The sequence below is a fragment of the Stomoxys calcitrans genome, chromosome 5 (genome assembly GCF_963082655.1).
Source record: "Stomoxys calcitrans chromosome 5, idStoCalc2.1, whole genome shotgun sequence".
NCBI classification, from domain to species: Eukaryota; Metazoa; Arthropoda; class Insecta; order Diptera; family Muscidae; genus Stomoxys; species Stomoxys calcitrans.
The window spans coordinates 66,968,946-66,996,513 of NC_081556.1; the positions used below are offsets into that span (position 1 = coordinate 66,968,946).

Genomic DNA, 27,568 nt, shown 5'->3' on the forward strand with positions numbered 1-27,568 from the left:
GATGAAATGGTTAACGATAGGATTTTCCAACATGTGTGGAAATCTGTAGAGGGTCCACCCATACAAATGATGAGCTTCGAGAATAGAGGGGAAATTTTTTCGCTGCGATTTGCGCATCGGCGGAATGTAATGATACCGTCAAACAGCTCGTCAGAGGTATCCATGCTCCTTGGGAGCGCGCAAAGCTCGATCTTGTGAGATAAATGGACATTCCTCAGCTCACAAAGGCTACGGTCTTCATTAAGGGATCGGGCAGTTAATTTGCGACGGAACGCATGTTGGGATTCCTTGGCAAACCAAGACAAGGTTTGGTCGCAGAGAAGTGAGAGGTCTTCCACAGAGAGGAGAAGGAAGAAGAAACACTCCTTGTGGTTGGCATTGATCACATCCCCGTGACGAGTTTGGCTAAGACTAAAGGCATGGCGCAGTACGGGAACAAGGCTGTTTTTTTCAAGATTGGGAAGACTAGGATAGGCAGAAATTTTCATTCTGCGCCGCCTAACAAACAGGGGACAACGAGACAATCACGGCATCTCTCAATATTGGAAAGACTAGGAGAAACAATGATCCTAATACTAAAATGTCAGGCAGTGCAGTTGCGTGAGACTTGACGCAACTCAACAAACAGAGACCCTACGACGGACCCATCACCGACTTCAAGATTCGGGTAAGTAACGATCCCAATATTAAAACATTAGGCAGCGCAGCGATAAAATTTAAATTTTCTAAAGACAAGAAAAGGTGCGAATTTTAAAAATATTTTTCGCCTGAAGCATTTAAAAAAATCGAAAAAATTTAAAAAAAATACTTTGCGCCCGACGTCGAATTCGCACCCGGACCACGGATATTTTCATTACACCACATCCCTACTTGACATGCAAGTAAATCTTTGCCTTTTTCTGGTTGTGATTTGTGATTTGAACTGTTATCACATATTTTTATTAAACTCTTTCTTTGAACTTGACTTGAAATGGAAGAAAGAGAAAACTAAAATCACAAGGTGTGATAACAGTTGCCAGATCAACAAAAATTAAGAAAAATTTAGGAAAAGATGGGGATAAATTTTATAAATAATAAAACATTTCTTTCGTTTGGTTTGTCTGTTTGCGCTCTCTTTTTTCGGTACTAAAATCTTATTGAGATACCATTGCAGGATATTGTCCGGCTTTAGACCATTGTTTAAAGCTTTCTATTCAAGCAATAGTATAGCAAAAATAAAGTCGGCAAAAGTATGTTGTTGCTGGAAGCATTTGACTATCCGTATCGCGATTTCAATTTCGACAAAGAATTATCATCAGCGGACGATATCAAATGGATCATGGTGCTTTATAACCTTCCCAACTAGAAATGACTGCCTTGGCACCTGTGGTCAGGAGAAATGCTTCAAGCGCACAACTAGTCGCCAGATTAGTTAATTAGGAATAGACGGATCCACAGTTCGTCCCCAGCCTCAAGTTAAGGTGGCGTTTCCGACTCGGATTCAGACAGCAACTGTCAATGAAGCATACATCGAAGCCGAATCGAGAAATGAGGGCGGCGGAATGACGACAGAAGTGAGCGATGGCTTTTCTAAGCTCACAGGCAGACCGAGAAAGCGATCCGGGGCACAATAAAGGAGGCAGAGGAGTATGTACGGGCAGCGCAATCGGGCGAAAGTGCAGGATGCTGGAAAGGATAGAACTGATGTTCCAGGCACACGGAAGGGAAAGATGGTCACTGAGAATATTAAGGAGCCGCCCTCTTACGCCACAGTGGCAAGGAAGCACAGCAGAGATGTTCTGATTTATGAAGTCATCAATATCGGCAGTACATCTGGTAGGATTCCACCAGTTCATCGGTCCCAAGTGGATGAAATGGTTAACGATAGGATTTTCCAACATGTGTGGAAATCTGTAGAGGGTCCACCCATACAAATGATGAGCTTCGAGAATAGAGGGGAAATTTTTTCGCTGCGATTTGCGCATCGGCGGAATGTAATGATACCGTCAAACAACTCGTCAGAGGTATCCATGCTCCTTGGGAGCGCGCAAAGCTCGATCTTGTGAGATAAATGGACATTCCTCAGCTCACAAAGGCTACGGTCTTCATTAAGGGATCGGGCAGTTAATTTGCGACGGAACGCATGTTGGGATTCCTTGGCAAACCAAGACAAGGTTTGGTCGCAGAGAAGTGAGAGGTCTTCCACAGAGAGGAGAAGGAAGAAGAAACACTCCTTGTGGTTGGCATTGATCACATCCCCGTGACGAGTTTGGCTAAGACTAAAGGCATGGCGCAGTACGGGAACAAGGCTGTTTTTTTCAAGATTGGGAAGACTAGGATAGGCAGAAATTTTCATTCTGCGCCGCCTAACAAACAGGGGACAACGAGACAATCACGGCATCTCTCAATATTGGAAAAACTAGGAGAAACAATGATCCTAATACTAAAATGTCAGGCAGTGCAGTTGCGTGAGACTTGACGCAACTCAACAAACAGAGACCCTACGACGGACCCATCACCGACTTCAAGATTCGGGTAAGTAACGATCCCAATATTAAAACATTAGGCAGCGCAGCGACAGGATTCTCAATGCAGCCTAACGAACAGAGAGCCGACGATGGTACCATCACCTACTCCAAAGAAGCCTATTTACTAAAGATTTGGAAGACTAAGATAAACAAAGATCCTAATATTGAAACATCAGGCAGTACAGGGATTGGAAACTCAATACAGCCTAACGAACAGGGACCGCATGATGGAACCATTACCGACTTTATAAAAAACGGAAGACAAAGATAGGCAAAGAACCTACTACGATGACTTCGGGCTGTGCAGTGACGGTAGTCAATGCAGTCTAAGAACAGGAAGCAGACGATGAGATCATTATCTACTCCCAAGATGCCCATCTACTGGAGGACCAATGATTGAGATAATTCAGATAAACCTCCACCGGAGCGAGACTGCTACACACGCTCTGTTGGAGAAAATCAGCAAGGACAAGAAGCATATTAACTACCAATTATTCTATGCTAACACTGGTACTCGGCCGACCTGCGAATAGGTCGACAGCGTTAATGACGCCGCCAAGATAAAAAAGTTTCTCTCAAAAACCCATGTCCAAACTGAAACTTTAGTAGACGACATGGGAGTGAGAGCAGAGACAACGGAGGATATGTTAAGGCTTTTAATGAAAACCCTGTTCCACAAGATAAGACGGGACTCACGGAGACACAAGTATCTTAGAATAATGGTGTTGATCGAACATTTACAATTACAGAATTTATGGTGAACGAATCTGTGAGGAGCTTCAAACCAATTAATTCACCCGGACCTGATGGAATATTTCCGACATTACTACAGAATGCGCCCCACCTTGCCAATATTTTCACAGCTTGCCTGGGACTTGCATATACTCCCAAAGCCTAGCAGGAGGCAAGGATGGTATTTATACCCAAAGGCCTACAGACCAATAAGCCTTACGTCTTTCTACTCAAAGCCATGGAACGTATTTTGGATACCATGATAAAGAGTAGGACATCCAGCGAACTATTTAAATACAAACAGCATGCCTATGTCAAGGGAAGGTGGGTGGACAAGAACCCTTAGATTTTTTTAACAATGTGCGGACCGATGCACTGATCCAATCCTTAGATCAGTACTGGTTGGACCCGATCCTTTGAGACTGGATAATCCATATGCTAAGGAACTGGTAGGTAAATTGCGGGTCCCATGACATAAATATAAGGAAGAAAGTGGCACAAGACACGCCACAGAGGGGCATTTTATCGCCACTCCTATGGGTGACCACCATAAATGTCCGATTACTGATGCTTACTGAGGAGGGATTTGAACCCGTCTGCTATGCAGACGATGTTATAATAAGGTAAGGATCCGAACGGGCTATGCGGAAGGGTCGAAAGGGTCTTGCATATGGCATATGACTGGGCTAGATCCAGAGGTCTCAATGTTAACCCAGAGAAGACTTAAATATGCCTGGAAGACGAATGTGGGCCAATTTAACGTACCACGTTTCCTCAACGAAACGATTTCCATATCTGACAAGCCAAATACTTAGGTGTGATCTTGGACAGGAAACTGAATTGGAAGTGTCACATTCCGGAGCGTACTGAGAAGGCTCATAGATGTTGGGCTTTATATAGACTGGCCGTAGTCTAGAAATGGGGCCTGAATCAGGCTCTACAGGAGCGTGATCAGACCAATACTTACTTACGCCTCAGTAGTTTGGGGGACTGCTATGGAGAAAAAGTGCAACATAAGGACCACACAACAGGTTCTTGACCATATGCGGAGCGATGAGGACCACGTCCACTAGGGCACTGGAGACTATTTTAGATATCCGACCCATTGACATAGAGATTTAGTGTGAGGCAGCCACTGACACTATGAGACTTACGGTGATGGAAGAATGGATTGAGGATGGGAGCAACTCATACCATCGCGGTATTTTCGAGGCGGCACTGCTGCCAGCGGCACACTCTTCGGTTGACAGAACCCTAGTATTGTCGCCAGAACCAGAGTACTGCCATCAATAAACTTGGTTAACCCGAAGCCTTTCGGGTAGCAGTCCGAGTCCGAATTAAGGGAGTGGGCGACGAATCGGTCTATAACCTGATATAGCTCCCATACAAATCGATCTCCCGATTTGACTTCGTAAGCCTCTGGAAGCCACAATTTTTGTCCGACTGATGATGATGACTTCCAACAACTGTGCCACGTACGGTTTAAATCGGTCTAGAACCAGATATAGCTCCCATATAAATCGATCTCCCGATTTGACTTCGTAAGCCCTTCCAAGCCACAATTTTTGTTTTGGATTTGGCTGAAATTTAGCATGTAGTGATTTGATAAGACTTCGAACAACTGTGCCAAGTGCGGCCAAAATCAGTCTATAATCTGATATAGCTCCCATGTAAAACGGTCTCTCGATCGTTTTTTTTCGGTTCCTAGAAGTTTTAATTTTTGCTGGTTTGACAGAAGTTTGGTATGTAGAATGCATTATGCTTTACAAATAAATTTACTTTGCATACATGTTTTGCAGAATCCATAGTGATGGGTTCCCAAGATTCGGCCCGGCCGAAATTAGCACGCATTTACTTGTTTTATTTATATATTTGTTGTTAATTATTACTTTTATATAACTTCTAAATTGTATTTTTTGTAATAAGCTATTATTTTTACAATTCTAGTACAGTCAATTTTAAGATTTTAAATCTTGTTGTACTAGGAACGTCATTAATAAACAATTAAAAAAATTTAATGTTGTAATCAGGGCTGCGGAGTCGAGCAATTTTTGCAAATGTTAATTTGCCCATGAACATTCCATTTAAGAACTGCGGCAAACTTCTCACAAATCAATGAGTGCTGTCCGATTCAATTTTAAGCCTACTGATAAAGGACCTCCTTTTTTACCGGGGAGATTTCTCGACTCCGACCCCAGAGTTGACTCCGAGAAGTTAATTTTTATACCCACCATCATAGGATGGGGTTATACTAATCTTGTCTTGTCAATCTGGATCGTCTCGACATTCTGAGTCGATATAGCCATGTCCGTCCGTCCGTCTGTCAAAATCACGATAGCGATCGAAAGCGTCAATCCAGCCGCTTGAAATTTTGCATAGATACTTAATATTGATGTATATCATTGGGGATTGAAAGTGGATCACATCGATCCAGATTTGGATATAGCTCCTATATAAACCAATCTCCCAATGTGACTTCTGAAGCGCCTGGAAGCCGGTCTACAACCCCTTCAACCCACAGTTTTTCTCCGATTTGGCTGAAATTTTGCATGTGGTGTACTGTTACGACTTGCAACAAATGTATCAAGGACGGTCCAAACCTTGATATAGCTCCCATATAAACCGGTCTCTCGATTATCCTTGCTCGGTTTTTAGAAGCTTTAATTTTTGCTGTTTTGACAACTAAATTTATTTTGTATAAATTTTTAGCAGAATCCATTGAGGTGTGTTCCCAAGATTCGGCCCAGCCGAACTTAGCACGCTTTTACTTGTTGTTACTTTATGGTGGCAGGAAAATCTTGGCATACGAGGATTGCCCTTTATATCTCGGGATTTAACAACCCTTGTGTTGCAATCTATCAACTGACAGCTCTATCGTAAAGCTTGACATTTTTGAGGTTATACGTACTCAGAACGTTTTGACATACGAGCGCTTTTTGTGTTGTTTACAGTAATTTAAAAGATTCATCTCGACCAAAAATCGAGAACATTTTCGTGCGATTATTTTTCACAACTTTCGACGTGAATTAACTCAACAACAGTGCATCGATGAACTTAATTCAATTTTTGGCGATGAAGCTCCATCAAGGACCAGTGTTTATCGATGATATGGTGAATTCAAATTCAGGTCGTAGTTCACTCAAAGACGAATTGGCGATGTAATAGTGAAGGTCGTCTAAAATCAATTGTTGTTCCAAAAACCATTGATGGTGTGCGCCAACTAATATTCGAAGATCGTCATGTGACTTTTCGTGAGATTGAAACAACCTTAGGCATTTGTGAGAACAGCATACATTCAATATTGCATGAACATTTGACCGTAAGAAAAATTTGTTCGCATTGGATCCCACACAATTTGTCAAAAAAAGGCAAGTGCCGATTGGTCGAATGAAATGCTCCAAAAATACGGTCGCGGTGCTATGACATCGTAATTGGCGATGTAATAGTGTATGTACGCGTATGAGCCCGAATGTAAACAGCAGTCGGCTGTATGAGTATTTCAAGATGAGCCAAATCCAACAAAAGTTGCTCGCGCACGAGCCACTTCCAAGCAAATGATCGCCGGTTTTTTCAACTGTAACTGTACATGTCGCAATCGTACAACTAAAACAACACAGAACAGTCAATTTCTGAGTGGTACACAAGCATTTGTTTGCCAGTTGTCTCCCAAGAAAATAGGAAAACCAACCGCCGAAGTCAATCACTCTTCACCACAACAATGGGAGCTCTCATACATGGGCGCAAACAACTTAATTTTTGAGCACTCAAAACATAGATTTGATGAATCATCCGCGATGCACTTCCAAGCAATCACGGCTGTTTTTCAAAAACCTGTACATGTCGCAATCATACCACTAGAACAACGCAGAACAGTAAATTCTGAGTGGTACAAACCATTTGTTTGCCAGTTGTCTTCCAAGAAATCAATAAAACCAACCGCCGAAGACGGATCACTCTTCACCACGACAATGCGAGCTCTCATACATCGGCGCAAACAACTGCATATTTGAGCACTGAAACCACCGATTTGATGAATCATCCGCCGTATAGTCCTGACTTGGCACCGAATGACTTCTTTTTATTTCCGTACGTAAAAAATAAAATTAGAGGTCAACGTTGATATTTGAAGGGTTCAAAATACATGTTTTGGAGATACCTCAATCAGAGTGGCAAAAGTGCTTCGACAATTGGTTCATACGCATCATAATGGGGAATATTTCGAAAAACAATAAAGCGATTTTCGATTATTAATATTTGTTTTTGTTCTCTAATCCCGAAATACAAAAGGCAACCCTCGCAGGCACTGATAGGTCCAACTCGATTTTTTGTTACTTTACAGGATTTTGATGAAATCGTTATAACTATTATTTTTCATTTTAATTTACTTTGGAACAATTTGAAGAGCAATAGTCTTGGTAAGAGTAGTTCCAATGGCGCAATCAATACTACATAGGTTACATTTAACGAGATTATTTCTTCATTCATAAATAGTCAACTGGATATTTCAGGAGATGTAGAGAGTTTTTTTGGATAACTAATAATTCCGTTGAAATTTTTAAATATTGTTTATCCTCATGTAGTTAATACGATTGTAACAACTTCTACTTTCCCTAAAGCTTAGAAAACGGACAGAATCGATCCCATTATGAAGAAATCTAGTGCAAGCTCTTCGGGAGATTTCAGATCAATCACACTACTTCCCATTCTCTCTAAAGTTATGAAGCATGTGTTGAAACACCTTACTTACAACTTACTTCTTATATCGATCGAGTAAATCTTTGCCGAGCGATTGTCAATGTGGATTCCGAATGGCAGAAGTAAATACTTCCATGTCACTATTGGGTGTTGACTGATTCGGTGCGTAAGAACTTTGGGGAAAATAAAATATCTGTACTTATTTCCCTTGATCTGGGAAAGGCAGAAATTGTCAAGAATTTATGGACACAGTAGAAGTGCTTGTAGGTTACTGTATTCATATTTGAAAAACAGAACGCAAATTTATTAATATTAAACATGTTTGCTCATCTATTGTACTTTAGGAGTGGTGTTGCTCAGGGAACAGTACTGGAACCCCTTTTTTATTATTTTTCCTCAGGGATCAGTGCTGGAATCCCTTCTTTTTATTATTTTTCTTAATGATTTATTTAAATATATATAGGCAACTGGTGTGTGCTTTTCGCATATGCTGATGATATACAACTCTTGTTAACGGGTTCTATTTATTTCATCAGCATTCTTTAATCAAAAATTGACTTTCTGTTACAGTCATTAAGTTTCTGGATGACACCGAATAGATTTTTTTGTGAATGCAAATAAGGAAAGGGCTCTGATGTTCTCGAGTTGAGAAGTTCAACCTCTGAATCTTAGTTACAATATACATAGTATACAGTGCTTGGGCGTTGTATTAGGTAACAAACAAACTGATGACTACATATGGATAATGTTGTAAAACATACAAATGCTATTCTGATCTAGTTTTACCACGATCTGTTAAGGAACGAATGGTTTTTGCGCCGGTCATGCCGAATATCCTATATTGTATTGAGGTTTACTCTGCCACGACAGCTTGTGTTATGGCGATAGTGCGCTTGGCTGTAAATTGAGTAGTGAGGTATATTTACTCTCGCCGACTTCTCGACCATGTTAGCGAAGACGTTGAACGATTTCTACGTTTCGGTTTTTAATTTTAACGAAATTAATTGATCCAATTAATTTCTTAATTAAATTGCTTCAATCACGAAAATAATAATATCAATCACCATTTTTGAAAAAGTAATTGAAAAAATTTTCAACTTAAAAAATTGCATATTCAATTAAAACAAGTAAAAGCGTGCCAAGTTCGGCCGGACCGAATCTTGTGAACCCATCACCAGGGATTCTGCTAATAATTTTTTAACAAAATAAATTCAGTTGTAAGGTATAATTTTATTCTACATACCAAACTTCTGTCAAACCAGCAAAAAATAAAACTTCTAGGAACCGAACAAGGATGATCGAGAGATCGGTTTACATGGGAGCTATATCAGGTTACAAACTGGTTTTGGCCGTATTTGGCACAGTTGTTGGAAGTTGTAACAGAACATCGCATGCGATGTCAAAACGGGAGATCGGTTTATATGGGAGCTATATCAGGTTATAGACGGATTCGGACAGTACTTGGCACAGTTGTTTGAAGTCATCACAGAACACTACATGCAAAATTTTAGCCAAGTCGGCCAAAAATAGCGGCTCCCAGGGGCTCAAGAAGTCAAATCGGGAGATGGGTTTATATGGAAGCTATATCTAAGTCTGAACCGATATACCCCATTTACAATTCCCAACGACCTACATTGATTTTAAGTATCTTTGCAAAATTTCAAGTGGCTATCTTTACACGTTCGACCTCTATCGTGATTTCGACAGACGGTCGGACGGACATGGCTAGAACGACTCAGAATGTCCAGACGATCAAGAATGTATACACTTTATTGGGTCTTTGACGAATATTTCGAGGTGTTACAAAAGGATTGATGAGATTAGTATACCATCATCCTATAGTGGTGGGTATAAAAATTTTTAATTGATCCCATTAAAAAACTATTGAAACTTTTTGAAAATTCCTATTATTTCTACACGGTACACGGATGTTCACCTCCTGGAACATGAACTTGAGCTTGTTGAGGGCTTTTCCAAATGTTTTCGGGTGCCCTATAGATTTGTTGTTGTCGTAGCAGTGTGTTGTACACTAAGGTAGTAGCTCGACGAAGGACTCCATCAGGTTAATCCGACACGTAGAACCGGCTGCCATGGTATTGCTAGATTTGTAGAAATGTGGGACGTATGGGCCTTTGAAATCTCTTTCCTTTTCTATTTTGGTGGATAAAATAGCCTTTAATTGAATTTACTTAAGCACGATATTTGAATTTTTTTAGAAACCATTAAAATATAGTCTAATCAATTAATTTTTTAATTGAAAATTACAAAATTTTCAATCACGATGGTGATTGAAAAATTTTTTGGGTTCAATTGAAAAACACAAAAATTTTAATCACGACTCTAATTGAAAAAAATATATTCAATTAAAAAATGCTTGAATCAATTAATTTTTTAAGAAACTATTAACTTGGTTACCCGGAAGCCTTTCGACGTAGACGACGAACTTTATGAAACAGCGAAACGGTCGATAGGACGAGGGAAATAATATGGGGAGATCCGGATCATGAGAAGGCAAGACTATTACTAAAAGGAAGTAAGAAGGAGGTCAGTATAGCTTTCGGTATCATAACGGGACTACGACCTCACGTATGCAAAATCTGTACGGTAAGTGATAGCGTGTTAAGGGTATGCCGGGAAGATAATGAGACTTTGGAGCATTTCCTACGTCATTGCCCGGCTTTATGGAAATCGATTAAGCATTTTGTAAGAAGCACGGAATACCTAACATAGATTTACTTTTTCGAAGTTACTTTTTAGTAATAAGAGCACACAAGAAGCTGTTTACCGACTAAGGTGTACGTGGCATGGGCGGATTAATATCCGCTCTCTTTTCAACCTAACCTAGGCCGTTTTTTAAATCGTTATAGATATGTTATTTACAACTGTCTCCACCCATTTCGAAAAAAATTAGTTTGTCTCTTTCCCTATAGTCAAACAACAGCAAATTCAAATTGTAGGGGACCCCACACCTAATCATCAATAACCAGGTTCCTTATTCGTGTTCCTTGGATTGTTTTATAAATAAAATTTTTTTGCGTTGTAAAACAGAAAAACAGTAGTTTAGCCTTAAAATTACAAACGATGTAGGGTAAGTGTACCAGTAGTTGGCAGTTTAAGGATTTTGCCTTTTTCAATCCATCCTCCTTCCGGATACAAATGTTCAATTCAATTGAAATTTGGATTTTAAAGTTCGAAATTTTGTTTTGTTTTAGATGCAATTAAACACCTCGAATATTCATCTAAGACCCCATCAAGTATATACATGCTTGATCGTCTCAACGTTCTGAGTCGATCTAGCCAAGTCCGTCTGTCGAAATCACGATAGCGATCGAACGCGTAAGGCTAGCTGCGCACACACAGATGCTTAAGATTGATGGGGATTTAAATGGGCCACATCGGTTCAGATTTAGATATAGCTCCCATATCCGAAACTGATCTTTCGATTTGACTTCTTGAGCCCTTACGAGCCGCAATCCGTCCAATTTGGCTTAATTAATTTAAGCCAAATTGGACGGACGCATTAAGTGTTCTGTTATGACTTTCAACAACTGGGCCAAGTACGGTCCAAATCGGTCTATAACCTGATATATTGTAGCTTCCATATAAACCAATCTCTCGATTTGAGTTCTTCAATCCTTACTAGCCGCAATTTTTGTCCGATTTGGATGAAATTTTGCATGTGGTGTTCCGATATGACTTCCAACAACTTTGCCAAGTACGATCCAAATCAGTCAATAACCTGATATAACCCCCATGAAAACCGGTCTCTCGATCATCCTTGTTCGGTTCCTATAAGCTTTAATTTTTGTTTGTTTGGCATGTAGAATAAAATTATGACCTTCAACTAAATTTATTTTGTATAAATTTTTAGCAGAATCCATGGTGATGGGTTCCCAAGTTTCGGTCCAGCCAAACTTAGCTCGCTTTTACTTGTTTTCTTAAGATCGGGCACTTTTGCACCAGTTGATAGACACCCTATCATTAAAAGCGAAATTCTGACGTAATTTGTAAATTCAGCTCAATTATTTTTGCTTCAAGAAGAGCCAAGAATATTATTTACTTCATTGACCATTTTTATACCCACCACCGAAGGATGGGGGTATATTCATTTTGTCATTCCGTTTGCAACACATCGAAATATCCATTTCCGACCCTATAAAGTATATATATTCTTGATCAGCGTAAAAATCTAAGACGATCTAGACATGTCCGTCCGTCTGTCCGTCTGTCTGTTGAAATCACGCTACAGCCTTTAAAAATAGAGATATTGAGCTGAAACTTTGCACAGATTCTTTTTTTGTCCATAAGCAGGTTAAGTTCGAAGATGGGCTATATCGGACTATATCTTGATATAGCCCCCATATAGACCGATCATCCGATTTAGGGTCTAAGTCCCATAAAAGCCACATTTATTATCCGATTTCGCTGAAATGTGGGACAGTGAGTTGCGTTAGGCCCTTCGACATCCTCCGTCAATTTGACTCAGATCGGTCCAGATTTGGATATAGCTGCCATATAGACCGATCATCCGATTTAGGGTCTAAGTCCCATAAAAGCCACATTTATTATCCGATCTTGCTGAAATTTGAGACAGTGAGTTGTGTTATGCCTTTCGACATCTTTCTTCAATTTGGCCCAGATCGGTTCAAAGTTGGGTATAGCTGCCATATAGACCGATTTCTTGTTTATGGTTTTGGGCCCATAAAATGCTTATTTATTATCCGATGTCTCCAAAATTTGGGACAGTGAGTTAAGTTAAACCCCTTGACATACTTCTGCAATATCGCACAGATCGGTTCAGATTTGGATATAGCAGCCATATTGGCCGATATCTACGTTTTAGGTTTTGGGGCCATAAAAGACGCATTTATTGTCCGATGTCGCTGAAATTTGAGACAGTGAGTTTGGTTAGGCTCTTCAAAGTCCTTCTTCAATTTTGCCCAGATCGGTCGAGATTTGAATATAGCTGCCATATAGACCGATATCGCGATTTAAGGTCTTGGCCCCATAAAAGGCGCATTTATAATCCGATTTCACTGAAATTTGACACAGTGACTTAAGTTAGGCTTTTCGACATCCGTGTCGTATATGGTTCAGATCGGTTTATTTTTAGATATAGCTAGTGTACTTTTAGTATTTGGTCCAAATCGGAACATATTTTGATATAACTGATATGGGATATAAGGTATGAAATTTCCACCGAATTTTGATGAAAGGTGGTTTACATATATTCCCGAGGTGGTGGGTATCCAAAGTTCGGCCCGGCCGAACTTAACGCCTTTTTACTTGTTTTAATATAAAGATTGACATACATATATATTAGTAGCAATTCGAATTTAAAAAACATAAGTGCCGACTACTCGTACATGCCGAACTTGGGACCACTTATCCTATCAAGTTTTTTTTTAAAGAATCCATAGTTAAGTGTTTTCCAGGGCACACTTCCTACTTCGTTACAGTTTAGACTTCAGACAAGCTTAATATCGAAAAATAAAAGAAATGGTATCCCTCGGTTTAATTCACTTTGTTTAATACTTACCTCTCTTGCCATTACGACATGTCTCAACAGAAAGGGTCTGCCATTTGATACAGGTTGATCGTCCAAATATCTTAAAAACTCGCATTAATATCTCTGCGAGAAATAATTGATCACTGACGTTGAGTGAGGTAATAAATATTGAAGACGATGATGTTGGCACTTCCTATGTATCTTCATTGGTTAACAAGACTTTCTGACAATCTGGAAGACTTGGAAAACAAAACCTCTTTGTTTGTTGCTTAGGCGTTTAGTTGGAACTTTAATCGTTGGTGTAGTGGATGTCGTAGTGGTTTCTATGTGGGGTACACCAATTACTTTTGTTGACTTTACTTTGACATACACTGGAATGTTTATTTTGCGATAAACATTCGAAAATAGTGGGGTTTCTTTTTGTTCGTTCATGTATGGTTCATTCATGCAACGTTAAGAGTTCTCACTCGCCACATGTGATACATTTTTTTCGTTCTTTTGGTTATACAGTTTTTGCTCCTGTTATTATTTCGGTTGATGTGCAAATATTTATGGGTGTTTTGAGGTTGAAGGAGGCAGTGGATGTATCTGTATGTGTATGCTTATGCGTGCGCGGAACTTTGGACAGTGTAAGTATTCTGGATGCTGGGCTGGCTGGTGTGTGTAACGTAGCAGTATGTAGGTGTTAGTTAGCCGATGTTTTTATAACGTTTCCTCATTTTAATTTATTTCGTTTATTTCATTATGATTTTTCGCATTTGCTCTTTTATTTTATTTGTCGATATTGTATTGTCTCATATAAGTTAGTTGGTAAATTACCGAGGGCTTTTGCTTGGATTTATGTTAACATGTAAATGGTATATGTATGTGTAACGGCAAGTTCTTTTTGTTATACAATCTTCAGTAAATAAAAAGATGTGAAAAGTTATCTTTGATAAATTTTTCCACTGACGTCGTACAACATAGCAGTATAATTAATGCTACCACACATTTTTCACAGGTTTAACTTATCACTTCAATTTTTATCGCCGCCTGCTTTTATTCCACCCTTCACATTGGATTTTGTATAGCAGTTATAACGTAAGTTATTCTTTTAAAACTGACGCACTAAGGAGACCATTTTGCTAAGATGAAGCACCAAATTATTTTACATTATAGCCTAAATTTAATTTTTATTTGTGTGAATACTCTTTTACCGTTTCCTTTCGCACATCTTAATTATTAACGAGTAGAATTTTCCTTGCACTGAAAGGAAAAGACACCCTTTTTAATACTTCCCTTATCCCTTGCCAATGTAACTAAGTCGTATGCTTGTTATGCATATGGACAATCACATTCTTGCGAGTACAAAGTGGTGGATGATTTGTATTTAGATGAAATACGTCGAAAATGGCGATAAATACTGGGAAATTCCTAAAATAGTATCGGTAATGCAGTATCAGTTACTTCAAAAAGTAATCGAATACCGTAGCACTGCATTAACAGCTGGAGAAAGTTTACAATTTTGACAAAGTACTTGGCTCTTTTTTCGGATCATACGTGGGTATTAAGTTCAGAATTCACAGTGAAACCCCATTTAGAAAAACCATAGTAGAAAAAATTTGTGGAAAAAAATACTCATTGGTGGTACTAAGGTTTTATTTGAAGGGAGGGGAGGGAGGGGGCTCTCACTTTTTTTTTAAATCGAAAATTGCCAAAATTCTTCTCTTACTCTTAAAAATTCTTCTCTTCCTTTTTTTTGTAGCAGTGTATAGTACACTAAGGCAGCAGCCCTTACCGATGAATGACTTCAATCGGGTCAATCCGGTTCGTACAACTGGCAGCCATGGGATTGTGGTCGCTGTTAGTTGCAGGAACTGACCCATCGGCGGTGACATTTGGTGATAAAGTCTGAGCTGACTTGCCAACATACTATTTTTAGGCCGAATGTAATCTTTCAAAGCCTTCAAAGTGTGGTTGTCTTTGCGAATATCTTTTGGAAGTTGTATTAATAGCTTCGAACGCTAGGCAACGGCACTTGCTGCTACTCCGTATGCCCAGGTTCGAATCCAGCTTTCTTCGCTAAATGGTCATAAAATATTAAGAAAATAATTTTTTTTTGTTGTAGGGACAAAGGAAATAAAAAACATTTTTTTGAAACATTTTTAAATTCTAAATATTTAAAAAAATTGTTACGTCAATATAAATTCTCTAAATTATGAATATATAAAATATCATCAAAATCGGACAACGGAATCGAAGGTCAGGCATAATGGGTTCAAATTTGGCTTTAAAAATATTTATTGAAATTTACATATAGAAACAATTTTCGGAAAATAATGTTTGGTACAGATAAGCATAAAAAATAATAAAAAAATAAAAACGTAAAAAGCTTAATTTAGGCTTTAAAAAATAAATTTTTTTGCCCTTAAAAAAATGCAATAAAATTTAGTCTTTAGAAAAAATTGTATTGAATTTATTTTTGTATAAAAATTAGTCTTTAGAAAAAATTTAATGAAAATGTTGTCTGAAGAAAAAATTTTAAAGAAATGTTGTTTGAAGAAAAAACTTTAAAGAAATGTTGTCTTAATAAAAATAATTTTGAGGGGGGTCCGACCCGTGCTGAAGTTTTGCCATTAGAGAATGTTACACTAAAATTTTGTCTTAAGAAAAAATTTTATTGAAATTTGCTTAGAGCAAAATGTTGTCTTTGTAGAATATAATAAATATGAAATTTGTCATTATAAAAAATCTAACTGAACTTTTTTGTTTAGAGTAAATGAAAATTAAATTTTTTTCAGACAGCATCATTTGGGGTGGGGTCGGGTTCCTGGTTACGTAGTCCCAGCTAAGTTCTTCACTGAGTTCAAATTTGACGTTCATAAAAAGCGTAGACGAAACGTTTTTCATCTTGGGCCGACATGATCATAAAGGAAATTTCGTCGCGTTTGCTTTCATTGGCTTTTAAATTGATAACAACTGTTGCCAAATATAAACTTTCCACTTTTATTTTTAGGATACTAAACTACATTTCCCATGAATATTCCATTAAGGAACAGGGGACAGGGGAAACTTCGCTCATATCAATGAGTACAGTCCGATTAAAGTTTAATCTCAGTGATAAGGGGCATAGTTTTTTATGCCGAGTCCGAACGGCGTGCCGCATAGCGACACCACTTGGTAGAGAAGATTTAACATGGCAGGGTACCTTACAAATGTTGGTTGCCAGCAGTACTAAGGGGAAAACCGCCTCTGAAAAATTTTCTGAAGTTCACGCCGGGATTTGAACCCATGATAACCTTTTTTTACGATAACACAACTAAATAATACAATTTACCAAAAATAGCTGTGTTTTATTTAAGTTCTATACAGTGCAGTGCAATGGCATCTATCCAGGAGGAGAAAGTTCTGGATTAATTACCATCTGTTGTCAGGATTGCCATGATATGTTTTTCACAAAAAAGTGTGGCCACTTACAGAAATACCTTTGTGAATGATAAAATCAAATTGAAACCAAAATATTTGCGTGCCAAAATCTTATTTAATTTTATTTCAATGCAATACCGCAATGCCCACACATTTTTGCAAATTTAAGTTGTATACTTTACAAATGCTTGCACTTTTTCCTCATATTGTTTAGACAGGTTGGCAAGTGGCGTTACCACCCCATGGCAAACAAACAGACTTGCACTGGAAACTTATTTGCGTTTTATTTTTGCCCTTCACGGCTTATCCATCCCGTACTCAATTGAAACACAGCAAATATATGCAGGTGGTAAATATATAATAGGGTTGCCTATATGTTTTTTTTTATAAAAAAAAACTTTTTGAGGATTTTTGCAACAAGTGAAACAATGTTTTGTGGAAACTTTCCACAGTGAACGAACTTAATACCATCCTTTTTAGCTGGTATTATGTTCGCTTTTAGCGACGAAAATCAATATTTATTCGACATTAAAGGCTAGTCCAGGATGCTCTAATAAGGTAAATTTGAGGATGCGAACAGCTGAGTACAATTTTTTAGTTTTTGCTTTGATTTCGCAATAATTCTAAATGTCAAATGCTTGATAGCACTCCCATGATTGTATTCTTAAATCTTAAAAAGATTTTTTTTTTGATCCAATATTCTAAACATAATGATTGGTGTTCTATTCGGCTTTTCGCGTGATCAACTGCACTCGTAAAAGAAAGTTTGCTGAAAATAGCAAACACTTTGCTGAATATTAGTATTTAATTTTGCTGCTATTGTAGCAGTAGTTCTGCTATTGCAGCAGTAGTTCTGCAGTTTCAGTGCAGCGTGCTCATTGCGGAAAAGTCTGTTGTTTGCTGAAAATGACTGCTGCTGAGTTATGAAGGGGATGTAAGAAGTAAAACTTAAATACATATGTAAATGTGTTATAATCACCACTGTTATAATCACCACTGAATGTATATTTTCCATTATTTTTTCTTTAAATTTAGATACAAGAGGTCATGCCAGTCATGTACACATTAGTAAAATATATACCAATGGATGGATCAGGCCGATTCTCTATAGTAATATTCCACAAATTAAAATCAAGTCTTCCAACAAAATTAAAAAAAAAAATTCTAAAAAATTTTTAAAAAATTCCTAAAGTAATCCAAACAAATAACAGGCGAACATAAAAAGTAGCATAGACATTTTTTCAGCAGATCTTGTACTTAAAACAACAGATTATGTTTGCTGATTTAGCTGACCGAAATGTTTGCTAATACAGCAGCCCTATGTTTGATGAAACAGCAGTAATGTCTGCTTTCCCATTTTCGGCAGAAAAAACTGTTGTTTAAGCAAACATTTTTGCCGTTTTGAATAACATATTTGGTTGAGTGAGTCAAACTCCATATAAAAAACGTATCAGCTAAAAACATGTTCAATAAAAAATGCATCTTTACGCTATTGGCTTAAACGGACTACTTGAGAACAATAAATCCCAGTGTAATATGAATTTAAGATTGAGATGGTACAAAAACTTTCATGTAATTATGTAAAAAAAAAATTATGACATTTTATAAAGCTTTTCGCAACTATTCCGAAAGTCGAACAGGGTGGTATTATGTTCGATTTTCGCCAAACTTATGAGAAAATATTAACCCTCTCACGTCCGATGTTGTGTATATGCAACATTGTGTTTAAGAGCAAGTACCGCTATTTTACATAACATTCTTTAATTCTTTCGCACATAAAGCCTCATGTTGTTAAAGCTTACAGCTGATAAGTTTATAGTCAGCTGTGCACGTGTTCAGTAAAGGGTGATTTTTTAGCTATTATCTTTTTGGCAACACCGGTTTAAACAGAATACGCATGATTCGTGTTTTGTTTCACTGTCAAACATCTTCATTTTGGTCTATAATTTAACCACGAATCATCTTAAAACAAACAACACTTGCAAATTATTGAATTTTATTATCAAAATCCATGCTCTGTTAAGAAAGTTCATCTCGCGCTTCTTCCATTTCACGACAAAGCTCATTTTTGGGTCAATGTGTACGTAAATAAACAGAATTGTCGATTTTGGGGTGAAGATCAGCCAAAAGCATTGCAGGAGCTACCAGTGCATCTAGGAAAAGTCACAGTTTGGTGCGGTTTATAGGCTGGTGGCATCGCTGAACGCTATCGTGAGATACCGCCCGAAATGTTGGAAAGAGTATGCCAAAATTGAACTAAAACCATGTTTATATTTGGAGCAAGTCTCGAGTTTTGCAACAAGGTTTCCCATACATTTTCAATGTAAGCAAAAGTACTTATTTGAGGAGATTTGCAGCAAATCTCCTCCGAAATTCAAATGCAACACTGCGTTTGCATTGAAAACCGGTTATTAACGGTAGTTTTGGGCATCACTTGTTCTCAACATCTGACAACTTCTTATTGAAATTATAAAATTTTGTAGTCAAATTGAAAAAAAAAATAGTTTCACCAATTTAATTGCTGACCACAATATACATATATGCTGAACACAATAAAAATGCATATTACAATAAAAATGCCATCAAAAAAATGCCTGTTGACAAATGCTAATCACTTGAGTGTAAAGGAGTTATGGAGATTAACGCAAATCAAGTGGATTTGGGCTCTAGTACTGCAATTTTAGAGCAGCAGGCTTACTGCTGAAAAGTCTGAAAATTACTGCTGCTTAATTATGAAGGGGATGTTAGAAGAAAAAAATAAAACACACACATATGTAAATGTGTGTCTCAGCGGATGTTTATAATCACCACTAAATGTATACTTTCCAAGCCACGCCAGTCATGAACACATTAGTAGAGCAATAACAAAAAAGGGAGCGAGTTTAGCCACATTTCGAAATGTATATCAAGGGATGGATCAAGGTAGCTTCTTTACAGTAATATTCCACAAATTAAAATCATCTCTTCCAGCAAAATGTCTAAAAAATGCCTAAAGTAATCGAAACAAGTGACAGGCAATCATAAAAAGTAGCATACAAATTTTTTTCACAGCAGACTTGTGTATTCAAAACAGCAGATTTTGTTAGTTGAAATAGCAGTTAGAAATGTTTGCTACTACAGCAGCCCTATGTTTGCTGAGAGAGCAGTAATGTCTGCATTCCCATTTTCAGCAGACAAAAACTGCTGTTTTAGCAAACATTTTTGCTGTCGTGAATAACAAAATTGGTTGAGTGAAAAACAGTCCGTGTTAAAATTTTTAAATGTAGTGTTGCGTATATGCTAAATTAGTCAATGAGGAAATTTTCGAAAAATAAAAATTTCTTGAGCCCATAGAGGGCGCATTTCTTATCCGATTTGGCTGAAATTTTGCACAAGTGTTTTGTTTTGATATAGATACCATATAAACCGATATCGGATCTTGACTTCTTGAGCCTCTAGAGTGCACAATTCTTATACGAGTTGGCTCAAATTTTGCACATAAAGTTTTGCTATTCTTCCAACAGGAGTGCCAAGTATGGTTTATAACGATAAATTTGACTTCTTAAGCTTCTAGGGATCGCAATTATTTAGCTGAAATTTTAAACGTGGTAATTATTATGACTTTTTATAGTCATGAGAAATACTCTCCATCTGTATCTATAGATGTATCTTCTATATATTGGGAAAAGTCATTCATATAACGTATCAAATGCGATCCAAAGTGGAGGGTGTAAAAGATTTGGCCCGGTCGAACTTAACTCTCTTCTACTTGTTTTTTGATTTTCTCGTCAGGATTCGAGGGGAAACGCCCCACACTAAAACCCCCAAACGGGCATATAGATCGGTATAATATGGGACTTAAATAAAAGAAATCTGGGACTCGAGAACCAATCTCATATAGGATTCGGAGGCCAAGTATCAGGGGTCCGTGTCGCTCCCAAAGCTTTCTATAGGCTAAATAAGTCAAATAAGGCGACTTACGCATGAGGCATCTGTTTGCTTACAATCTCCAGGCGATCTGCATAACGCCAATTCGACCCCATTTATCGTGAGAAATACTCGCCTCTTTTGACAAAAAAGGTTCGAAATTCTTAGTGCTTCGTCGCGGGGGTACTACGGTACTCTTCGGGCGAAAAAAGTACTAAAGTGCTGACTTTTCCATCCCTGGTATAAAGTAGTATGTTTGAACTTTTGATTAGAGCAGACGTCTTTTCATTTCGCTCCGCAGTAATTTTCTGTAACTCGTAATAGGTAGTTATTTTTGGAGAAATTTTTTAAATCACTCAAAGATAGCTACGATAGTGTTATCCATTAGGTGGTTGAGGTTTTGCGTCTGGAGCCCCGGAGTAGGCTCCAAAGACCCAACAACTGCGGTGCACCGTTTCACGGCCGTGGCCAAAAACGGCAAAAGTCAATATATTCGGAATGCAATTTTTGGTTGCAAATTTCTAGAGAACATTCCAATTATATTGGATTGCCCAAAAAGTAATTGCGGATTTTTTAAAAGAAAGTATATGCATTTTTAATAGAACTTAGAATGAACTTTAATAAAGCATACTTTTTTTACATTTTTTTTCTAAAGCAAGCTAAAAGTAGCAGCTGATAACTGACAGAAGAAAGAATGCAATTACAGAGTCACAAGCTGTGAAAAAATTTGTCAACGCCGACTATATGAAAAATCCGCAATTACTTTTTGGGCAACCCAATAGTAAATATTAAATTTGGTATCAATATGTCAAGTAGTTTTGTGTATGTAGGGGTTCGATCCAACCATTTTTGGTTATGCCTCTTTCCTAGTTTAATGACGAAAACTAAAAATGGCATCTGTTCTTTAATATTAAATAACATCTATGCCATGTTTCATCCACCTAGGGTAATTCCTTCTATTTTTGGCCAACTTTACTATGACCTCATGACACTGTGCGGTGGTGGTATTAGGCCGCAGCATGTTGTCAGCTACTAAGACCTCCACTGGTGGAGCGGTTGCGCCAAGCTCCACTAGCCTACAGGTGACCTAATACTCCCATGTCTTTGCGGAATTACCTGCGCCTCCTCCAGTCTGCGACGATTCAGGTTGGTATCGGGGCCTATACAAACTAACTACCTTCGGTATCAACGCTCAACACATATGTCGTTGCGCCCTACAGAAGATTGGAGAGATCTGGCCAGGCGCAACTCTGGATTTGGTCAAGAAGGAAAATATTATTTTTTGACCAATGGCACATCCTTCGATACCAAGAATTCCTTCACATACTAAATCCATACTTGTTGTTGCTGAACACAGGTCTGAGGTGGTGAGTGGTTCCAATGCTTTCTCACCTGCGCCTGGATGTGTAAGGAAACTCATCATGACAAGATCGAACGAATTTTGTGAGGATGAACTCCTGGCGGGCTCAGAAGACGAGGCTAACGCAACAGTGGTGGAAATTTTGAATCCTGACTATGGTCCGGTTTCTGAAGATAAATCTCCACCCTTGTAAGGCCGCTTCGGCGATACTAAAGGTCGTCCTGGTGGCAGGGGGATTTGACGTGGTTCTTGCCCAGGAACCATGGGTGTGCGTTGCAATGGTTTGTGGACTAAGAATTACTGCATTTAAACTACTCAAGTATACGGGGAATGGGAGACCAGAGCCTGTATTCTTGCAAAGAGTAGTCAAAATGTTTTCTTTCTTCCGTCGCTAAGAACTGAACATTCAGTAGAAGCCAGCCCTAAAATAAATAAGTCTCATTACTGTCTGACTTCCTTATAGGTGGCACACGATTCAGAGATGCCGCCTTCAAGCCTTAACTTGCTGGTAGAAGCCGCTTCTGCAGAGAAAAAGAGCCTCATTGTAGGACGATGTGCTAATGCACATCACCCGATATGGGGAAATTAGGATCTAAGCGAAAGCGTAAGCTGCTTATCGAATATATTATAAGTTGTAATCTGACGACTTGTGATTAAGGGAATAAACCGACCTTTATTACCAGGAACAGGTTGGAGGTAGATGTTACCTTTGAATCGGAAGATCTAAGCGGAAGGATATGCGACTGGGAGTGTAGGATGACAACAGCTTCTCTGATCATCGGTATATTAGTTTCAGCCTTCGGAAAGTATTGCAGAAGTGGTCCCTTGGCTAAACAGGCGGAATATGATAAATTTCGGCACACATTCTGCACGACTATCCCCTATAGACCAAAAAAGTAAGTGACAACTGCGGAGGATATAGACATAATGGTCAAGTGGATTACGAAGGCCCTGAATGATTCGGTTGTGTCAGCATGTCCTAGAGCCAAGCCAAGGGGCAAACAACGACCGCCACTCTTCAACAGAGCGAAAGCCACAAGGGCACCACGCGATTGGGACATCTATAAGGCTGAGCTAAGAAAATACATGGGCGAGCTGACAAAGGCTCATAACCAATCCTGGGTGGAATTCTGCAGCTTCGTGGAGGATACATCTGAGGCATCTATCCTAAGGAAGATCCTATCCTCAGAAGAAGTCAGAGAATGCATGGACAATGTTTAGTGAGGAAACTCTAGAACTACTTGTTGACACACAGTTTCCGGGAAACTCTCCAGCGAAACCCGTGGGTCTAGAGGAGATTGTCACTGGTATGCATTCGTCGGAGGTTATGCCTGAGTCGAAAATCCTTTGGGCGACAAAAAGATTCGACTCTTTTAATTCGCCAGGCACTGATGATGTATCACCGCTTGAATTACAAGCTGTGTCCGATAGACTGACTTCTTGGCTTACGGAAATATACTCTGCTTGTATCAGCATGCCATATATATCTGTGGGATGGAGGAACACAAAGTTCATTTTCATTCCAAAAGCTGGAAAACCTTACCAAACGAAGGCGAGAGATTTTCGTCCTATTAGTCTGTCATCCTTTATGATTAAGACTCTTGAGAGGTTGATAGAAACATGTCTTAGGGCAAAGATCGCCTGTCTAGGTAACAGCATGCATATAGTAAGGGCAAATCCACTGACACAAGCCTTCACGACCTAGTCGCTGACAAAGAATATACAATGGTAAAATTTCTTCACATTAAAGTTGCTTTCAATAATGAAAACCCGGCGTCAGTCATGAATAAGCTGTAGAATCTAGGCATCAACACTTCCATAAGAAAGTTTATTATTGGCTATATTAGTTTCAACCTTCGGGTTGCCAAAAAGTAATTGCGGATTTTTCATATAGTCGGCGTTGACAAATTTTTTCACAGCTTGTGACTCTGTATTTGCATTCTTTCTTCTGTCAGTTATCAGCTGTTACTATTAGCTTGCTTTAGAAAAAAGTGTAAAAAAGTATATTTGATTAAAGTTCATTCTAAAATTTATTATAAATGCATTTACTTTCTTTTAAAAAATCCGCAATTACTTTTTTGGCAACCCAATAATAACTTACTCACCAAAGTATCCATTACAGCAGGCTTGGGAACTGTAGATCTAAAAAAATGGGTCAGCAGAGGAACACATCAAGAAGGTGTACTGTCTCTTCTATTTTGGAACATAACCATAACCAGGGACAATACCCTGGAAGAAAAAGGTGTAAAAGTGGTCGCGTATGCTGGTGACGTGGGAGAGAGATATACTTCAGGAAGCTCTACATGCCTAAGAAAAGTGGGCTACCGAAGTTTTTTCCAGCACGATATACAAGTTAGTTACAGCGGCACCTGTCTCCTTGGGAGGAGAGAATGTTCCATTTACAGAAAGCGGAAAATGCCTAGGTGTTGTGCTGGACAGGACATTGAACTTCAAATCCAACATTTTGGAGAGGGCAAGAAAGGCAACTCTTGCCTACTATCATATATTGACGCATGGAATCTCAAAAATCCAATTAAAATAGTTATTAACTCAATAAACCAATTTATTTGAAAGTTGTCGCTTTTCTCAAATAACATTTTTACTAATTGTTTCGGTGAGAATTTAAATGGACTTGGAAAATTTAATGCAATAAAGATGGAGATATCAGTAACATCATTATTACAAAACGATCTTTGGTATTCGGACATTATCCGTCCGTCATCATCGTTATACGCATCTCCAATTGTACTATCGCCAAAGGCAAATGGTGAGGACCGACTATATGTGTATTACCGGGCTTTAACTGAGGTAACCAAGAAACAGCCATGGCCAATGCCAACTGTGTGTAGTGTGCAGGTAAAAAATATTTTACAACTCTTAATGTCCGGGTATAGATTGAAGTAGCCGAACGGTCGAAGGTAATTGCTTGACCATATAAAAAATAACTCTGTATATAAGAAGTATTAATACACGTCTTTGTATATGTGTGCCTTTCACATTAATGACTGTGCAAATATTGAGACATGTATGTCACTTTTAAACATATGTTTACCCACATATATTATTAATTTAGTTTACAGTTGTCTCATAAACGGACATACATTTTATCCTTGGAGATACACTGCGAGAAATGTGTAAGCAAATGCAAATTTGCCAAGCACCTATATCTTTGGAGAACAAAGGAGATAATTCTCTCTTATTAATGAGTGCTGTCCGATTTAAATTTAGTTCAATAGTAAGAATACATGGCTAAAAGCCTCACAATTTCGCCAAGATTAGTGAAGAGATAACCACCGCTGAATAATGTTTCCGAAATAGTTTCGCCAATATTCGAAGTCAGGCGTTCAGCGCTATTGGCAGAGATGCTAAGGAGTTGTTAGTACATTACTAAAGGAGATGCTAAGTAAGTAGTGCACTTAATTCTTAGCCTGAAAAATCATATCGATTGAGGTGGAGCATAATATATTTGGCTGCCCGTCTGTCTTTTGAAATGCCAACAGCGATCGAACTAATAAATATATCCGGTTAAAGTTTTGCACACGTACTTCTTATATACGTGGAGGCCACCGTAGCGCAGACGCTGAACGCAAGAGTTCGTATCGTGGCGAGAACATCAGAAAAAATGTAAGCGATGTTTATCCCCTCCTAGTGCTGGCGACATTTGTGGGGTACTATGCAATGTAAGAACTTCTCCCCAAAGAGGTGACGTACTGCAGCACGCCGCACAGTGGCGCGGTTTGAGTTTTTTTCATTGCAAAAATCATATCCTTTGAGCCGAATAAGATAATTGAATTATTTAAACGGCATATGATAGACAAGTGTTCAGCCTATGAAATCAATGTTTGAAAATGGTGCTACGCCTTTGGGGTGCTTACAAATGGCTCATCAAGTCAAAATTTCTGGAAAAATGTTTACTAAGGAGAACAAAATTTTTTTCAGTTTTAGACTTGGTTCTTCCTTTTTAAGGCTTAAATATTTTAAAATTATCAACTAAAACTTAAGGAAATTTTTTTCAAATAATTTTTTAAATTTTCTGTAAAATTTTCATCATAATATATAATTTAGTTTTTTTTTTTAATTTTAAGACGTGAAAGAACAATCTTTATCAATTGTTTTTTTCTTTTTCGGAGAATAATTTCGTGGATAGTTCGGTTTGAGGTCATGTACAATTATTAAAAACAGATGTCGGTGTGTTTTTATTAATTGTTTTATTTTAATTTTTTCCAATATTTCGATTACCGCCGGTAATCTTCATCAGGGAATGGATAACTAAAAAGATTATAGTAACATAAAACAGAATTTAACAAAAGCACAAGAAATAAAAATATAAATTTGATTAAAATTGTTAACGTTTGAAACAGAAATTACATTTTAAAACAAGTGAACTTATTTCTTACACCACACAAGAATGACTGGAGCTTATTGTCTGTTGCTTATATTTTTGTATTAAGTTTCTATATACTGGTGCACGGTGGTCTGTATCCGTTTTGTAGTTCATACGTTCGTCAGTTGGGGTGTTAATTATGTGCAGCATTTCTGATGTGTATCTCCTTTTGAAGTTAGGTTCTTGGGATAATATCTTGACGTTCTTGAAATTTGGTACATGTCCTCGAGTTGCACAGTGGATGTGAGTGCAGTGTTCTTTTTTTGCTATTGATCCGATTTATGAGCGGAAAACCTTGTCTTTAGTTTCGATTTTGTAGTGCCAATATATGCCATGGTATAAATTGGACTTGTCCACATCTCAGCTTATCTTTTATACAACGTTCGATTTTTTCTCTTTTCTTATCCTGGTTATCCCGGTATCCTGGTTTTAGTCTTGCTTAATAGACTATTGTCAGTATTGCCGCTTTTTAGTGCCAGTAGGTATGAGACCTTGTTGTAAATGTTGGAGTTACCATCTGTCCGAAAAGTCTGAAAATGTGTTGTCCTTTTATAAATTCTTGGTGCAACTTCCTTCGTATCCTTGTCCTTTTTGTATTAGAAGCGTCAGAATTCTAATGTGAAAGTTATATATGTGAAGTTATATAATGTTCTCGGAATTTTTGTGAGTGTGAACTATGTGGTATGCGTTCTTTGTTGTGTTAAAAATGAAAATTGGTATAATACCTGCCTGGAATAGAATTCAAAACGAAAATCAACGAATAATATATTAAAGACACAGAATTACTACTAGTCTCGTTCGATGTCGTATCCTTGTTCCCCAGTGTTCCTGCCAATATGGCAATATCGACAATAAAGGAGAAATGAACTATTATTCATAGCCAATAAAAGTAAGTATACAAAATTTCCAATGGATGTACTTATAGAGATGAAAAGGTTAGGTTAGGTTGAAAAGAGGGTGCAGATATTAATCCGCCCCATGCCACTATGGACATACACCTAAGCTAGTAATCTAAAAAGAAAATTTAAAGTTAGGAATTCCGTGCTACTTACAAAATCCTTAATTGTTTT

The 27,568-nt window shown here is 38.1% G+C and overlaps 1 protein-coding gene across 2 annotated transcripts in view; it reads right to left on the reverse strand.

The window, feature by feature from the left end:
* Window positions 1-14,789, reverse strand: part of LOC106090840 (uncharacterized) — a 177,292-nt gene extending 162,503 nt beyond the window's left edge. Inside the window, exons 1-2 of one of the 2 annotated variants that reach the window (XM_059369540.1) lie at window positions 14,640-14,789; window positions 13,474-14,341 (exon numbers count right to left, since the gene is read on the reverse strand). In XM_059369540.1, coding sequence (XP_059225523.1) covers window positions 13,474-13,485 — 12 coding nt within the window. In that variant the 5' untranslated portion in view covers window positions 13,486-14,341; window positions 14,640-14,789. Of the gene's footprint in view, window positions 1-13,473; window positions 14,431-14,639 lie in introns of those variants that run through there. The other variant, XM_059369539.1, reaches the window with a different exon arrangement.
* Window positions 14,790-27,568: the final 12,779 nt, after the last annotated feature.